Source organism: Hirundo rustica, chromosome 1, assembly GCF_015227805.2.
Source record: "Hirundo rustica isolate bHirRus1 chromosome 1, bHirRus1.pri.v3, whole genome shotgun sequence".
In the NCBI taxonomy this organism is placed as follows: Eukaryota; Metazoa; Chordata; class Aves; order Passeriformes; family Hirundinidae; genus Hirundo; species Hirundo rustica.
This window is the reverse complement of record NC_053450.1, coordinates 132,850,878-132,867,528: the sequence shown is the minus strand read 5'-3', so window position 1 is coordinate 132,867,528 and position 16,651 is coordinate 132,850,878. Positions and strand designations below refer to the sequence as shown.

General features: G+C 40.1%; 2 protein-coding genes across 5 annotated transcripts in view; both read left to right on the top strand.

Annotated features, from left to right (window-relative positions):
- ANKIB1 (ankyrin repeat and IBR domain containing 1) overlaps positions 1–6,200 on the top strand; it is an 88,770-nt gene extending 82,570 nt beyond the window's left edge. For 2 of the 4 annotated variants that reach the window (XM_040056615.2, XM_040056624.2), the window contains exons 18-20: positions 838–949; positions 2,528–2,661; positions 3,010–6,200. In XM_040056615.2, the coding sequence (XP_039912549.1) occupies positions 838–949; positions 2,528–2,661; positions 3,010–3,762 (999 nt within the window). In that variant the 3' untranslated portion in view covers positions 3,763–6,200. The remainder of the gene's footprint in view (positions 1–837; positions 950–2,527; positions 2,662–3,009) is intronic. The other 2 variants (XM_040056635.2, XM_040056645.2) reach the window with 2 other exon arrangements.
- Positions 6,201–11,115: 4,915 nt separating this feature from the next.
- Positions 11,116–16,369, top strand: GATAD1 (GATA zinc finger domain containing 1). Its single transcript, XM_040085669.1, has 5 exons — positions 11,116–11,398; positions 11,515–11,640; positions 11,943–12,002; positions 13,066–13,249; positions 13,965–16,369. The coding sequence occupies exons 1-5, from the start codon at positions 11,195–11,197 to the stop codon at positions 14,153–14,155; spliced, it is 765 nt and encodes a 254-aa protein (XP_039941603.1). The 5' UTR covers positions 11,116–11,194; the 3' UTR covers positions 14,156–16,369.
- Positions 16,370–16,651: the final 282 nt, after the last annotated feature.

The following is a 16,651-nucleotide window of genomic DNA, read 5'->3' as shown; positions in this document are numbered from 1 at the left end:
TTGTTCATATTAGGAAAGATATGCAACTTGATCCAAGTATTAAAATAATTAACCCTTGGGATGTTAGCTTGATGTGGTCAAGTGTCTTTTCCATAAATGCTATATAAACTGTCTAAGCACACACTATATGAGAAAATGTAGGCTGCAAGAGTTCAGACCTGTATGGTATGGCTCGTTAGCAGCTCGAGTTAAGCAAAAGTAGAGGAGATTCGTAATTCATGAAATAAAAATCCATCACAGACTGTCCACAGAGTGTCAGATGTGGTTTAAGAATTTCTGGACCCATAGTGTCCAGGAGGCTGGGAAAAAATATGTCAAGTCCCAGTGTATGTTTACCGGCTTTCTGTGGTGTTTTGAAGGTTATTTTCTACTGCCAATTGCTGGCAGCAGAGATTCTGAGATAAACTTCTGGTCTAATTCACATCAATTGTTTCTATGTTCTAAAATCAGTGGGTATGCATTTATTAAAAAGTGTGTCAATGTGTGCATATATAAAGTTTGGCATCAAAGATTTTAAATAAGAAATGTGTTCTTGGAATTGTTAAAAAAAAAAGGAGATTGCAAGTATTAAAATGTTGGTAGTACATCTAGGTTGTTTTTGTTTTTGTTTGGTTTTTTTGCTGGTTCATTGTTTTATAGATTTAGTATTACCTCAGATTTTTTTGTTATTTATGTTAAGCGTCGCATGATGCAACTTGCAATTCATTTTTCTGAAAGTGGGTGATTTTATAATAAGCATATAAAATCACACATTTTTTTTAAAAAAAATGTGGTGCTTGTTACTCAGAAAAATAGTACTGCATGCTGCCCTGTGTTTTGTAACCTTTGTTTATGCAGGAATATGCTGAATTTCAGTATCGGAGGAGGCACAGACAGCGTCGACGTGGAGACATGCACAGTCTGCTGAGTAATACTCCAGACCCTGATGACCCTAGTGAAAGTACATTAGGTACAGACCTCTCTGGGGCTGGTTTTTTTCTCTTCCCTCTTCTGAAATGGCTGGTAGTGACCATAGTTCACTGTTCTTCTGTGGATACACATTAAAGTTTCAGATACATTGCTGTATTTTCCAGGATACAATGTAAAGGCTTCTTGCTGCAGTTCTTTTATGTGATCTTAGAAGTGTTGTTGACGTCATTGTGGCTGCTGCTGTTCTAAAAGAGAAATGTATTGATCTTCCCACTAACAACTCCACAGCTGTCCAGAACAGGATTGCTTTTCTGAAGAAATTTTGAAGGTCACTCATACCTACCCCAGGTCTTCTACACCATGAAAAGAGCCAGTTGTGCATAGAATGTAGAGGCTGCAGGCCTGTGGAAGAGCACCCTAAGGCTGTATTCCAAAATTCTGGTCAGAAGCTGTATGGGCAAAGGCAGCCAGGAAAGAAGTTGGCCTGAGCTGTGACTTCCCACCGTGCTGCCCTTCTGAGGGCTGGTGGTGAGACCCTTAAGGTCTCTCTGTGACTTGGCTGTCTGGGCTGGCTCCGTTCTGCCAGAACCCCAGCAAAGGTACAGAAATGGCTTGAATCCAAATCATACTGTGGCCCTGTTTCTGCAGAGCTCCCCGTCTGTGTGCTCAGTCCCTTAGCCATGCTGCACTAACTCTCATTGCTGTGTCTCAGGAACTTAACACATAGCTTCTTCTTTAAAACCAAATGGCTCTCCATTATTGAGGAGAAGGGATCACATGCATCCTTTATTTTTGAAAAAAGTAATCAAAAAGTTGGTGAACTTTGGTTCTCCCTATTACAAATAAAATGCACAACTTGAATGTTAGTTCAAGGACTAGATTTTGACTGAATGCTTGGATATAGTAGTGATGGCCAAGTGCACACTGTTAAAGCATGCAAGAGAATATTATTTTATTTTAGTCTATCATATTTTGAGTTTTGGAGTGGAAAATTCCATTTTCCAAAGTCAAAAGATTTACATTTATTTTTATTACAGAGCAGTTTTTTTCTGGAAACAGCATCTTCTATTTTTTGTTGGATTTAAGAAAACAGCAATGTCAGTAATTACTGAAGTATTCACTAACAACTCTACTCTTAATTGCGCTGCAATGTTACAGTAAAAATTATTATAATGTTAACATTACAGCTGAGGCTTTGTCTTTGAAAAAACAGAGAAATGGGCAAATGTGATTTGTAATCCACCTATAAATGCATCCTGTATTTCTGTCCACATGCAGTAATTTTCAGGGCTTTCCATAAATCATGTGTGTGCCTTAGAAGCACTTTGCCCCTTCTGCACACACTCCCAATGGCATAGCCCATGCTTTCACGGAGAAGAGTATTGAGGGCAGAAAGGACAAATGAGCCAGGCAGTCACTCCTAAAACAGTGGGATTGGTGTTTGACCACTGTGTAAGAGCTGATGTGGAAGGAGTGGTTTGGATTCGTTCATTCAGAGTGAATAAAAGAGTAAAATTACACAACTAGAATCCAAAAGGAAGAGAGAAATTCTGTCAGTAAATCATAGCGAAGGAGGTTGCTGGTTCTTCAACCGCTTCTGTTTTGATTGCCCAAACAGACACTCAGGAAGGTGGCAGCAGTAGAAGACACGGCACCTCCATGGTGAGTTCAGCTTCTATGGGTATTCTGCACAGCTCTTCGCTTCATGACTATACCCCTGTCAGTCGCTCTGAAAACCAGGATTCTCTTCAGGTATCTCCCCTAATCTCTTTTCCATTCTCTCTGCTTTGCTTGCTCTCCTCTGCTCTGCCTTTCTGTGTCATTTTGTCCCTGCAAATTTTCTTAATTCTTCAAGGAGAAAGGGAGAATCTAGGACTACAAATTAGACATTCACAATGGTAAGACTTGCTAAACAATCATTGACATAACAATAGTTACCTTTTAAATCATGTTGTCAGCTCTGTTAGTAAAAATTGATTTTGATAAGGGACATGTAGGAATAATGAATCAATTTCAGATTTGAGTCAAAATTTCTTTACATCCAAAATATGTAGCAAGATGCAAGTTTCATTCTGAGAGCAACCTTATATATTTCCACAGGCTCTGAGTTCTCTGGACGAAGATGACCCAAACATCCTGCTAGCTATTCAGCTGTCATTACAAGAATCTGGCTTGGCCATAGATGAAGAAACTAGAGACTTTCTAAATAATGAGGCATCTTTAGGAGCAATAGGTACCTCTTTGCCTACAAGACTGGACTCTGCTCCCATAAGTATAGACAACCCAAGGGGTGCTTTGAGCAGCTCTGAGCTGCTAGAACTTGGTGACAGTCTGATGAGACTGGGTGCAGGCAACGATCCCTTCTCGGCCGATCGTCTTCATTCCCACCCCTGCAGTGAGACAAGAAGTGGATTATACTCAACATCAAGCGATGCTGATTCCAGCAGTCAAGATCCCAATACCAGTGAAAATCTGCTTGGAAATATTATGGCCTGGTTTCATGACATGAACCCACAGAGTATTGCTCTGATCCCCTCAACAAGTACAGAAACAGATGAGGAGTCACAGCAACCCAGTACTGAAGATGGGTCAGCAGGGCAACCAAATCTTACAGACACAGGGCTGGAGCCTCAGGAAGAGCATGCACTGTTTGAGGATGCACTCAAAAATGAAGGCAGAGGAAGCCAAATGGAGGAAAGCACATCTGAAGAAAACATTATTCCAAGTGAAACAGTGTCACAAATTGGTGATAATAACAGGGAGGTAACAAGCACCCTAGATGCTTCAGGAGATAGTTCAAGTCAGACTCCTCAAACCTCAAGTGAATGGACTGAACATGTGCATCTGGTATGAATAAATATAAATCTGGAGTAAAAGAATGGTGGTGACAGATGGTACAGTATGTGGAGTAAGCACTATGGAGGCTTTGATCCACGTAATTGCAGCTCAGTTGTAACCACTGACATAACAACGGATATTTAGGAGTTCTCTTGAATTGTAGTTCTTCATAATAATGTGAACCTTTCAAGGAATATCCTTTGCATTTAACTAGGTAGTATTTGCCTTTTTGCTCTCAAGAGAAAGGAATAAGTAGGTTGTATTCCACATTCCTAATACAATGCAGCATCTGTTTAGCCTTAGGTTGATGATCCTTAACTTGAAAGTACGGATTAAAGGCTTACACTGATTATTTTGGTTGGTTTTCCTAAGAAATAGTTTATTCCATTTTTTAGAACTCATAATTTCACCAAATAACATCTAGTAGTTCATTTGCATTTTGGTTTTGTTTTCCATGACTTTTCCTTACTCATTTTTCATTTTTTGTTAGCAGTGTGAACGGAGGTATTTAATGCTTCTCTGTAGTACTGCTCCAGGAACAAGTTTTAGGGGATATTCTTTCCCTTTAAAATCAAAGATTTTTTCATGTCTATTTACAGTCCAAATGTGCCAAACTGTGAAAAGTTAACTGGCAGTAGCCTAATGAAACAGTGCAGTGTTACTCTATCCAACTAATCCCACAATTCTTAGCCGTGAAAGAAACCACTGGGTAGAATTGCTTCTCTAAATTTAACTGGCATATGTTGCCATGGTGACTGCATTTAATTAAATGTAGCCTGTATCTTAAGTTAATAAAACCTAATGCTGCTGTTAAACAGTTATTTTAAATATTAAAATACAGTGAGTTAGCAACAGCTATGCTGTATTTTAAGAGACACTTTAATGGAAGTGCAATCATAGTTCTTTGTTTTCATAATTCTACAAAGCATTTTATGCACTAATAGTGCAATTACTTTTAATGATAACATTTTATAAAAATATAGGAATACAGAATTTTCATATATTAGCCAGTCCCACAATTAAAAGTTCAGATAACACATCCTGCTCAACATGTTACGGTGCCTTTGCCTAACCCAACTGGATAGTTGCCACAGTTAAACAAGTAATTTAAAATTCAGTGTTTGTTCTGGAGTAACTATGCTATTAATTGCAAAGACCTCCATAAAACCACCCATGGCCTTGCCTTTACAGTAAATAACTAAACGTTCAGTCAGTGTTTTTGCATATACAAAACACTACTAGGTATTTGTTCAATTGCACAATATTCATTTGCTGTGTGATTACTGTTTAGTGTAAGAAAAAAAATTTAAAAAATAATAATAAAAAAACAAACGACAAAAAAACCTTTTCCTAGGTGTTGTACCGTGAAAAACAAAAATACTGGTTTTAGATTTGCTTAAAAGCATCAATCTACAGTTAGTGAGATACAATGGTACAGTATGTAATTACAACTAGAATAAGTTGTTCAAATGGCTGTTTTAATTACATATAATCAAAACTTTTCATAACATGAGCAAATTACCTACACTCCATTTTAAGTTTTGCTTAACTGTTACCAGAGATTTGTCGATATGATATAAAAGTTTACTACTACTGAGTGTGTATAGGCAAGTGTCATGATAGCAAAGTTTATGTATTGGTTACTGTGAGTTCAAGTGAGTGTTTTGGTAACTAATTCATGCAAATCCAGTTTTGGAATCTTGCAGTTACAAGGTTCATACTAGTAAAAAATGAAATAAGAGTATTTTACCCTTATCCCATAAAAACCTTGTCCATTTTCAAGCATCTTTAGAGAGAATGAATTAGAACAGTCTAAATAATTTTCCAACTTTTCCTCTAGCCACCCTACTCCTGACATAATATTGAGCCTTTGAAAAATACCTATAGGTATAAAGTCCTTCAACTAAAACAGTCCTTCATAAACTGTCATCATGAATTGGTCTGAAAGTTGTTTAACTCACATAGCATCCTTGAATGGTAATTTCTGAATAGAAAGATTCTCACAAAAAGATTGTGTATTGCATTGAGATGTCTTGCAAAGTTGCAGTCAGATATGTAAGAGTGCTCTCTGTGAAGATAGTGAAGTTTGTGGGTTCTGGTTTTATGTAATTTGGTTAGGTTGTGCAGTATATCCATTGTTTCCGTGTTACTCTTATGAGCATGAAATTAGACTATTAAATTTGTATTTTCTTGGTACTTATTTTAACACCATAGTCATTGACTTTGCAATTCAAAAATAAAAGTTTGGCAAGACTATTTTGTAAACCTGTTAATTTTATAATGTAAAAAAATTACTCTAACCTTGAATTGTTATTTGCACTTTCATAGTCTATACTTGATACATTCCCACTTTATATACAAGTAGGATACTACAACCATGTAGATGTTTGGCCAAATGAATGCTGTTAATAATATGTAAAATTCTTTGATTAAACATTTATTACTTAAACTAATTCCGTTCTGTCTCATTACATCTTAGACTGACTGTAACAGATCCTTGAGACTGCTGACAGACATCTTTAGGGTGTGTTCAGATTAATTGGACACCATGTAGTAAGCTGAATGTTTTGATTTGTAAATATAAGGTACCATCATTAAGCTTTGAAAAAAATCTAAAATAGAATTTGTCTTAATTGCTACAGGCATATTGTGCACTTGTCCTTTGTAGAGTAATGCCTTGTCACTACAAACAGTGGTGCTAAAGAGGGGGGACTAATTTTTATGAAAGATTCTGTTAATCAGTGTTCCTTAAGTGCCGCTTAATATCCATTCTCCAGTTGTTACCAGGAAATTCCAGAGTGTCTCTGTTATATTAATAGCACTAAACTGTTTTGTTCATTGTTACAGCAATGTCATCAACTTCCTCCACCAAGCATGCCAAGATCATGGCATCACAGACTAGTTTGGGTTGGAAGGGACCTTAAAGACCATGTTGTCCCAATCCCCCTTCCATGCACAGGGACACCTTTCCCTAGACCAAGCTGCTCAGAGCTCCATCCAGCCCAGCCTTGAACACTTCCAGTGATGGAGCATTCCCAGCTTCTCTGTGCAACCTGTTCCAGTGCCTCAGCACCCTCACAGAAGGCATCCCACTGTAATACTGTAATAAGGCTGGGGAGAATGGAAGCCAAAACATGGACACAATGATAGCCAGTTTCTTCATAAGCAATTGTCTGGCTCAAGAGACAGCTTTGACATGCCGTGAAAGAACCAAGTACTCATGGTCATTTTATGTCATTGTGCCATTGCTTTACCTACCCATGTCCCTCATGAGGGCTTAAAACCAAAGACCTCACAAAATCCGGGGTGAATTCTTTGCTCTACTACAAGCTTGAATGAATAATTAAGACCCCAGATTTGCGAAGACAGATGCATGTTATTTATTCAAGTAATAACTGTGCAACACATTTCAAGAATTAGCATCAGTTGTAGCTCTGGGAATGAAGTGAATGCAAGCTGCTTTTCTCACAAGAGAGCTGTTGAGTACAGAACCTAGAACCAGAACCATGTGGAGATGCAGATTTATACCCAATTTCATGCATTTACAACACAAATATTCCTCTGCAGCTGACTGTGGAATAGTGACACACACATAATAATCTTCAGCTGTGAGCCAGCTGACTGTGGGATAGCAGTAAGAAGCTAGGAGGAAGCAATGCAATTAAATCCACGGCAGAACAATTCAACTACTGAAGCAGGAAATGAGCAGTGTGTGCAGATGTGCATCACTTCCAGTGAAAACCACTCTCTCCCCGAGAGCTCCCAAGAAGAAACCGTTCTGTACCAACAGCCAGCGTGTCTCTAGCACAGTCCCCCTCCACAGGTGGAGCCAGCATTTCATTTCCTCCACTTCTTTGTGCAGTTTACATTGCAAGTTTCACAGAGCAGGGCTGGGCTCTGGTGACTCCAAAGGGCAGCCCTTTCTCTTACTGCAGTAAAAATAAACTGAAAATACACATTAACTGGAAGAAAACATTTACTCTGCAACATTAGCTGAACTTACACTGTAAAATGCCTCAGCTGCATCAGGCGCTTCCAGTCAGGCCTCAGACTGAGTCAACCCACTCCGGCTCCAAAGAGAGGCTAGAAAACTGAAGAAGATGCTCAAAATTTGGGACATTGTAAGGCTTGGGATCCTCTGGAGAGAGGGGTACTTTAAGAAGTCCTGAGCCCCACCTCTCCTGCCTAGAACTACCAGGTATTCAGCAACTCTCAGAACATTTCAGCTATTGCCTAAGATAAAAGACATGCTGGGTGTAATTTCTGACAAAACATCATAACCACTGTTCTTTGTCACCTTCCAGGTGAGGTAGGGATGATCAGACAGCACTGACAGCAATCCCTGCCTCTCTCTGCTCCTACACAAGGCCAACAGAATAATTATACCAAGAACACTCTAATCTCGAGGTCTTGTTTTACTGTGGTTCCATTGAAATGACAGAACCACACTTGTCAAGAAACACTGATCTAAAACTATTTGACAACACAAAAATGGTTGTCTAAATCAATTCTGAATTACGTTAAATGATCACCTCCGATTAGGTTTCTTAAAGCTTGAGCTTTATTGATTTGGGTATTTTTTTGTGTTGTTATTTAAAAGCAGAAAGAATAATCACAGTGGGTAAATTATCAACACATTTAATTAAGAGTATACACACATTCTACATTTGTGAGGGAAAAGACCCTGTGCATGGTTTCAGAAAGACCAAAGGGTTAGAAGCCAGGAGTTGGGAAGATGGTAGAATCAGAGTTGATAAAACAACTGTTGCAATTTTTATTTGCTATCCATTAACATTAATCTTATAAAAATTCACAAAATAAAAACCTTCACAAAGTATTAGATGCTTATCTGAACAGAAATGTGAGCTGTTTTTTGGCAAAAGGCTTTTCCATATGTTTCAATTTCCAAATGAAATTTATTACTAAAATGAAATTTATTACTAAATAAAAATCTAAGTCCTATCTCATTTTTATCTCAAATATAGCTTATTAAATTAACAACTTTTTATATACATTATTCATTTTTTAAAAAAATTTTTCAAACCACCTATCATTTCAAGATCTCATTTTGATCTCTAACTACACTATACATTTCTCTAATTAAACTCTTTAATTTATCCTTACACTTTCTATAAGTAAATCCACTATTTCATAATTTTAAGTGTTCTTTTAAAATTCAAAAAAAATTATCTAAACTTCATTAACAATTTCCTATAAACTACTAATCTTGTAATTCCTCTCAGTTAGCATCTCTATCCTAAAAAAACTACGTAATTTAATTAATTTTCCACCCTAAATCTTAATTATTCACTCAGTTTATTATATTTCAGCTACTCCATAACTATTATTACTAAAAACCTTATTTTAAAATATATTAAAAAACATCCCTCTAATTTAAAACCTAAACCCTAACCACACCCTCTTTACCAACAAACCCAAATATTTTCTACATCAAAACAATATTCAAATCACTTTTAACTTAACAATTAAACCTTATCAATGTAACAACTAAACCCAATTTTAATATAAGCTAAAACTGTCGTTATCCAAAAGCAGTTAATCAATTTTAATTGATATCACTCATTTCTAGCCCCTTCCTACACAGACTAGTGAAGCTATGATGGCAGGGAGAGGGGCCCAGCAGTGGAGGACGGCTGAGGTGCGTGGTTGGGAACAAAAGCAGGCAGGAGCTGCAAAAAAAGTAGGGGGAAGAGCTTCAGGACTCAGAGAGTTCTCTGATCTGCAAAACACAACTATAGAGAGTTGCATTAAAGAAACAGAAAACAAAAAACTGCACCCGGTAAGTATAAACAGCTTGAAAAGAGATGAGGGTAAATCAGGATTTAAATCAAAACTGAGGAGTAAGTTTGGCACCTGAGACAAGAAAGTCAAAGTTGGTGTGAAAAGAGGTATGCAAGAGGTTAAACATAGCTGAGCCAGAACCAAGCCAGGCACACCCTGCATCCACTGCATGCTGCATGAGGGGAGCATCTGTTCATAGATGCCTGCAAATTCTGGCTATTTGTGTCCACTGAGGACAAGACAAAAAACAAATTCTTTTGCACCAAAGAACCTTTAAATAAACCCTAAGGGATGGAAACTGAATATGGGAATTAAGAAACTGCAAATCCTCATGCATGACCGGGTATTTCTTTCATAACATCCAACTAGAAAAACGTCTACATGGGATGGCCTGGGGCCACGTGAGTGGCAGTAGGTGAGGAACCACTGTCAGATCCGCGGTTCCTACATTTAGCTCTCAAAGCTTCACAAAGGCACGTGTTCATGCCCTGGCCTTTTAAACAACTTGATGCATGACTGAGGTTCCAGGCATAGAATCATAGACTGGTTTGTGTTTGAAGGGGACCTTGAAGATCATCTAGTTCTAATACCATGGGCAGGATCATCTTCCATTAGACCAGGCTGTTCAGAGCCCCACCCAACCTGACTTTGAACACTTCCAGGGATGGGGCATCCGCAACTTCTCTGAGCAGGCTGTTCCAGTGCCTCAACACCTTCAAAGCAGAGTACTTTTTCCAAATATTTAATGTAAATGAAGGCCAAAACTGGCATATGTTGAGGATAGGATCCACCAACACTTTCTCCTGAATCATGACAATCATTGCAATCCATCTCCTCTCCCCTGATTTTCTGTTGAGCTGGAAGAATGACAGCTATAATTCCTTGAATGTCAGCACCTGGCATCCCCTGCGAACAGGAACAGAACCAAAGACGGCTTCTGCTGCACAGAATCACAGAATGTCAAGGGTTTGAAGTTCCTTAAAGATCATCTAGTCCCAAATCCCTGCCATGAGCAGGGACACCTCCCACTAGACCAGGCTGCTCAAGGCCTTGTCCCGCAGTTTTGAACACTGCCGGGTCTTGGGGCATCCACGGCCTCCCTGGGCAACCTGTTTCAGCATCTCACCACATTCACGGTAGAGAATTTCTTCCTAACATCTATTCTAAATGCTCCATCTTTTAAAATTCGTACCCATTCCCCCCATGTCCTGTCACTGCTGTTCCTGACGAAGAATCCCTCTCCGGCTTCCCTGTAGGCCCCCTTCAGATACTGGGAGGTGCTGCGAGGTCTCCACAGGGCCTTCTCCAGGCTGACCAGCCCCAACTGCACCCATCGGGCCTCGCCTCCGCCCGCCTCCGTCCCTCGCCGGCACTGACGGGACGCCGCTCTCCGTGCCACGGCTCCGGCCGAGGCGAGAGCAGCCCCTGAGCGGGCCGGGGCGCGTTTGTCCCCGGGGCCGGGACCCGTCTGTGACCGGGGCCGGGACGCGGCCGTTGCCAGCAGAGGGCAGGCCCGGCGCCGCTGCTCCCGGCCCCGCCGCAGCCACATCCGCCGCCGCCGGGAAGGGGCCGGCGCCGGGGCCGCCGTGGGCGCCGCGCTCCCGCCGCTCGCTGTCGGGCCCGCGGGCCCCGCGCCGGGCTCAGGATGCCGCTGGGGCTGAAGCCCACCTGCAGCGTGTGCCGCAGCACGTCCTCTTCCATGTGGAAGAAGGGCGGGCAGGGCGAGATCCTGTGCAACAACTGCACGGCCCGCTCGGCGCCGCCGCCCCCCGCCGCCTTCGCCACCACCTCGGCCGCCGCCCAGCACAGCAACGGCGGCGGCGGCGGAGGCGGCGGCGGCGGGAAGCAGGTGAGGAGGCCGAGGGTGAGGGTGATGGAACCGCCGGGGCCCGGCGGGGCCCGGGCCGGGCTGAGGCCGGCGTGTTCGGGCCGCCCCCCTTGTATTCATCCCGCTGTACCCCACAGAGCAAGCAGGAGATCCACCGCCGCTCCGCGCGGCTCAGGAACACCAAGTACAAGTCCGCGCCCGCCGCGGAGAAGAAGGTTTCCACGAAGGGCAAGGGCAGGAGGCACATCTTCAAGCTAAAAAACGTAAGGCGGAGCGCCGGGGCCGCGGGCGGGTCGGGAGCCGGTGCCGGGCTGGGGCGGACACGGAGCCCGCGGGAGGAGTGGGAAGAGAAACCCGTCATGGGAGCTGAGCGCTCGCTTCTCCACGTAAAATCCTGGAGAGGAAAACCTTAGCGCTGTTAGTTTGAGCTTTAAAATAGTAACGTTTGCTAGTTTTCTTAGAGGATAATGTATCTGTATGTTGTCTAAAAGGAAAAAAACCGATTTCTGGAACTTCACGGTTGATTTAAGGCTCTTGATTTTCTATTTCTGTGTTCTTTTCTTAGCCCATCAAGGCTCCTGAGTCTGTATCCACTATAATTACAGCAGAATCAATCTTTTATAAGGTATGGTTTATGCAAATCTATTTGCAAAAATGATTATCCTGTTTCTGTGTCCAATTTCAAGAATTATTGTGGACAGTGAAAGGACTAGAGGTATAGTCACAGAAACTTGCCTAACAGTTGTGTAGGATTTTGGTTTGCCATAGTTACTGCCATTTAGTCTTGCAAGGTAGTTTACCCAAGTAGTTTAAACAGTTATCATTGTCCCAGGTTTTTCTCTTCCAAGAAAAAATGCATCACTTTTTTTTTTCTTTTTTTTAATTATTGCTGTCAGCATTTTTAAACTTAACTTGCACTGTGCAGAGGTCAAGTGACTGGAGATGATTATTTATATTTCTGTGATATTTCCTGCCTTAGGCACAGAACATTCTTCCCATAGAGGGGGTGGGTTGCAGTGCCCCAGCATCTCAGCTGGCTCCCATTTGAGAGCTGGTGCAAGCAGCCTCAAACACCCTGGGAACAAGATCTATTGGCACTTGCAGTGAAGCAGGGGACCTTCTTACATTCATGACTGAGAGCAGCTTTATCAGCATGCCAAGGTGTTGGTGTTCTAAAGTTCTGAAATTTGCTTTTATTTCTCAGCAATACAGAATGTTTTTTCCCCTTTTCCTCCCCCAAAAAGTCAGGATTGGCAGTGAGAGACTGAGATTCCATATACTCTCCAGGGACCTGATGCTTCATGCCTGGCACTCCAAATGAATCTCTTGTTTGCTGTTGACCAGTTCAGAAAAGAATTACTGTCTCGTGTGTTTATCAGAAATTCCTAAGAATTATGTCAAAACTTCTATCTAACCCCCTTATGTAAAGTGTTGCTACTTTGATGCTTCTCAGTGTTGTTGTGAATAGGATTGTTTGGGGTTTTTTGTGTTCTTTTTATCTGTTCTAAAAACAAACATTCTTTCTTATGCCACTATTCTTTTGTATGTGGCTGAATTGAAGCTGCCTTTCAAGACTGGTATAACGTAGGATAATTTCGGGTACTGATGCTTAAGATATGAATCAGAATGTGAAGTGAAGCTGACAAAATCAGGTTGTTTGATTTCAGTGTCATTTGTATGTCTGCTAGGGCGTCTACTACCAAATTGGAGACGTCGTTTCGGTGGTCGACGAGCAGGATGGAAGAACATACTACGCTCAGATCCGTGGTTTTATTCAGGACCAATACTGTGAAAAGAGTGCGGCACTAACCTGGCTCATTCCTACACAAGCCAGCCCCAAAGACTGTTTTGACCCAGCATCCTATATCATTGGTAATCTCTGAGCCTTCACTTCATACAACTACTTGGATGTACCTATGCTGATGTAGTTGTATTTTTTAAATGAATATTTTAGCTTTTCAAGGTATTTTGTACAAGTTCCACATTTTAGACTTTAATCTTGTAAACATCTCATTTACTGTGATAACATTTTTTATTTTTCTTGTGTATATAATATGATTACCACTGTTGCAGTGTGATTATCTCATACTGTGATTATCTGGGTGTTTGTGGGGATAATTACAATTGTGCAGCTTTAAAGATCAAATCAGTGCTCTACAGATAGGTTTAAACCCTAGTAACTTTAATTCTGATATACCAGTCCAAGTTGTTTCTCTTAAAGTGACCCGAGTTACTTGATCTTTATCCTGGGTATTCAAAATACATAGCATGCAAGAACTGGCATAGTGACTGTTCTGCTACTGATGATACAATTAGTAATTCAGAAAAGTTCTTCTAACAAGCAGGGCACAAATAGAATGTATTTTAAATATATTAACTACAGTACTTCACTCAAATACCAGAATGCTTCAAATGAGATGGGGGGAAAGATCAGCCCAGCAAGATTAAAGGTAGAGGTTTCTTGCCTAATACCATGGATTACAAAGACAAATTCTGTAAGGGAATGTGGCTGTTGTGGCATATTTTTATTCAACATAGTTAATTTTATGCCTTTAAGTTTTGTCATTGAAGATTTTTTTTTTCCTAGGACCAGAAGAAGATCTCCCAAGGAAAATGGAATATTTAGAATTCGTTTGTCATGCACCTTCAGAATATTTCAAATCTCGATCATCTCCCTTCCCTACTGTTCCTACAAGGCCAGAGAAGGGCTATATATGGACTCATGTGGGACCTACGCCTGCAATTTCCATTAAAGAAACTGTAGCAAATAATTTATAATTTTTTTAAGGAATACTTTGGACTAGTTATTTTGGGTGTATCCTCCAGTTTGTAAACCCCATACAAGAAGTTTTAAAAATTTTGAAATGTGCCGGTTTACTTTATGGATTATGGTATTTATTTATTTTAGATATATCGGGTCTTTGAAGTGGAAGTTTTCATTCCAGTTGATGCATCATTTCAGTGCTCTGTTCTTCAGACATTATTGCAAATCTTGGGACAAAACCACAAGTTTCAGCAGTCGTCTTTGACTCCTGAAAGTTGCCTTTTTAAGTTATCTTCCAGAAGAGGAGTTTAAAAGACATAATCATCCAGGATTTTATATAACTGTTTAATTTAGTTAACTGTGACTGCTGGTTTTATTTCCTTGTTAAATAATTTAACTCTGGCTTCTCCTAAATACTAAAATGGTCAGTGATGCAGTTAACAGTTTTCTGTTGTATGGAGAGGAGTGTTCTACCTCAATTTCTCCAGACTAAAACCTCATCCTCAAAGAGGGACTCCAACAGTCACCTTTTAAGGGAATTTTGTTCATCTAATTCTGAAATGGGGGCCTCTGTATGTTGCTTTCTGCTAAACTTACTTATATAATGGCATAAATTTCCTGAAAAATTGGAAGCAGATTCAAAAAGTAGTGTTATTTGCCAGCCTGGCATCCTCAGGGCAGACATGTATCTGCATTTACTGAGCAAGCCAACACTGACATATGATTTGAGTTTCAGAGTGTTAATATTTGTTTGCTTGTTAACTTGGACTCATAAAATTGATTTTAAATTGTTTTTCAGTCCTCAAATTAATGATGGTAAGGAAAAAAAAAATGGTCAGGCAATTCAAATAGAAAAAAAAATCGGAGCGGGAAATAAAAACTAATTTTATGTATTGACAGTCTCAGCGTAACAAGAAAAATGTTTAAATAGCAGAACATGAGAAATGCCACATACTAAAATACCAATGGATTTTTCTGCTCTAAACTTTTTACAAGCCAGTCAGCTCTAAACACAATGAAATGTGCTTGTATGGCCTGAATTCCAGGGGCTTAGTGGTTCCTGCTGCCTGTGAAGGGTAAGTGCTGTAAGTGCCCTTAAATTTAAATGTGCTGATCTTTTCTGGTGGTTTTGGTTTTTTTTTCCTTTGTATGAACATATGTGACCAGCACCCAGAACGCCCAAATCACCTTTAAGATATTGTATGAAAGCATAAAAATGTTGCACTAGGCTTATGCTGAACTTTATGAAAAAATTAACTTTATGAAAGACTTTAATTTAAGACATAGCATATTTGAAAGTCTCAGGTATTGACAACTTTGCATACAGTGGGACCTGTGAGGGCAGGAACCAGATAGATTTGTTTTGGCCTGCAGCCTCTCTTCTGCCCTCTTCAAATACAAGGAAGATCAGTCATCCTTAAGGGAGTAGATCTAAAGTTGTGATACTGTCAATAATTCAGAATGCTCAGAAGTTAGCAATATACTGCTAATACAGAGTTAAATCTTAATCCTCAGTTGTTTACAAAGATGAGATGTGTGCCCATGTTCAATATCTTGCAGTAATTAATCCTGAGATGACCTCACTTCTCTCTATTCTCTCCTTTCAATTCCTCTGGATTTTTTTTTTTTCTTATTTCTTTATTAACAGTTACAAGAAAATAAAAATAACAAGTCTTAATTTACAGTAACCAGCGTGACTCCCTTGACTCAGATGTTTTCCTTCCTTTCTCTGCAGTCCACAGTTTTCACTTGGGCTCACTCTAAAGTCTCCTTGCTGCCTCAGCATAATCCATGGACCTGTCCTCTTCTGTGGGATGTTTCACCTTATCTGAATTATCAGGGGTGGAAAAGCCTTTCATGGTCATTGAGTCCAATAAAGCTTAGCTGCTTTTCTTGTCAAATCCTCATAGGAATAAGGAGGAAAACAATGCTTACATTGTTTTGGTTTTTTGAGTTCCTACAAGGTATACCAAATGAAAAGTACTTTTTGCCATTTACCTTATTTGTCAGTAAATTGTAATATGAAAGGGACAACTCATTTTTCATCAGAATACACCTTTCTAAAATTCAGTGCTGCTAGTGGTTCAAGTAGTATACTTCCCACTACAGTCTAAACAGACAAAAGTATCTTTTTTTCAGAGACCTATGGAACAACATCCTTTAGTAAACACTAGGTATTTCTATTATACTGGGAAATATTAAAAATAATAAAATGAGCAAGAATTGTGTTTTTAAGTTCTCAGAGTGAATTTGCAGGCAATGATTGTTAAAGTGTTACAACTTCATTTATAGATATTTGAATGGTCGCACTGTCCTGTTTTTTTTGTGTTCAGAACATCATCCAGTAACACAGGGAAAATGACCTACTCTCCAGACAGCTTCTTGTGGATGGACACAGCTGTAGAGTGGCACCTCCAAGAGCAATGTCCCTGAAAATTCCTCATCTCTCTCCTATTAGGAAAACGGAGGACAAAAGGAAGACCTGCAAAATGGACTCAACAGCAGAAGGG

Coding starts and splice junctions, on each gene's coding strand:
- GATAD1 (XM_040085669.1), top strand. CDS start 11,195: ATGCCGCTGGGGCTGAAGCCCACCTGCAGCGTGTGCCGCAGCACGTCC. Junction 12,003..13,065: donor CAGAATCAATCTTTTATAAG/GTATGGTTTATG, acceptor TATGTCTGCTAG/GGCGTCTACTACCAAATTGG. Junction 13,250..13,964: donor CCCAGCATCCTATATCATTG/GTAATCTCTGAG, acceptor TTTTTTTCCTAG/GACCAGAAGAAGATCTCCCA.